Source organism: Leptonychotes weddellii, chromosome 12, assembly GCF_054177405.1.
Source record: "Leptonychotes weddellii isolate Sample4059 chromosome 12, ASM5417740v2, whole genome shotgun sequence".
In the NCBI taxonomy this organism is placed as follows: domain Eukaryota; kingdom Metazoa; phylum Chordata; class Mammalia; order Carnivora; family Phocidae; genus Leptonychotes; species Leptonychotes weddellii.
Genome location: NC_138380.1, coordinates 9,827,438 through 9,828,514, shown reverse-complemented (window position 1 = coordinate 9,828,514; position 1,077 = coordinate 9,827,438). Strand labels below are relative to the sequence as shown.

Here is a 1,077-nt window from a genome sequence, read left to right as displayed (position 1 = left end):
GTTATGTTAATCACCATACATTACATCATTAGTTTTTGATGTAGTGTTCCATGATTCATTGTTTGGGTATAACACTCAGTGCTCCATGCACAGCGTGCCCTCTTTAATACCCATCACCAGGCTAACCCATCCTCCCACCCCCCTCCCCTCTAGAACCCTCAGTTTGTTTTTCAGAGTCCATCATCTCTTATAGTTCATCTCCCCCTACTGAAAATGTTTCTGAAGACTTTTCTATTCTATAAAAAGATTTCAAACAAATTAAGAGAAATTTATTTTTAAAGATTTCTTTTAAATATTAACTCAATTTATTCTGTCATAGGGATATGGGAGACAATATGACATCTGTCACAGAGTTCACCCTACTGGGATTCCCTCTTGGCCTGAGGATTCAGATTCTTCTCTTTGGGCTCTTCTCTCTGTTCTATGTCTGCACCCTGCTGGGGAACGGGCTCATCCTGGGGCTCATCTGGCTGGACTCCCGACTGCACACCCCCATGTACTTCTTTCTCTCCCACCTGGCCATCGTCGACATAGCCTATGCCTGCAACACCGTGCCCCAGATGCTGGTGAACCTCCTGAAGCCAGACAAGCCCATCTCCTTTGCTGGCTGCTTGACACAGACCTTTCTCTTTTTGACATTTGCTGTCACAGAATGTCTTCTCCTAGTTGTGATGTCTTATGATCGGTATGTGGCCATCTGCCACCCCCTCCGATATTCTGCCATTATGAACTGGAGAGTCTGCATCACCCTGGTGCTGACTTCTTGGACTATTGGAGTCCTTCTGTCTTTGATTCATCTCATGTTACTTCTACCCTTACCATTCTGTAGATTCCAGAAAATCAATCACTTTTTCTGTGAAATCATGGCTGTTCTCAAACTTGCCTGTGTAGATACACACATCAATGAGATTGTGGTATTGGCTGGAGCAATTTCTGTGCTAGTGGGACCCCTCTCCTCAATTGTAATCTCATATATGTGCATCCTCTGTGCCATCCTTAGAATCCAGTCTGGGGAAGGTCAAAGAAAAGCCTTCTCCACCTGTTCATCCCATCTCTGTGTGGTTGGACTCTTTTATG

General features: G+C 44.5%; 1 protein-coding gene across 1 annotated transcript; it reads left to right on the top strand.

The window, feature by feature from the left end:
* Window positions 1-323: 323 nt before the first annotated feature.
* LOC145716653 (olfactory receptor 2A7-like) lies at window positions 324-1,073 on the top strand (the record flags this gene model as incomplete). Its single annotated transcript, XM_081800886.1, has 1 exon — window positions 324-1,073. A coding segment is annotated over exon 1 (750 nt), but the record flags the coding sequence as incomplete, so codon positions are not given.
* Between the last annotated feature and the right edge of the window lie 4 nt (window positions 1,074-1,077).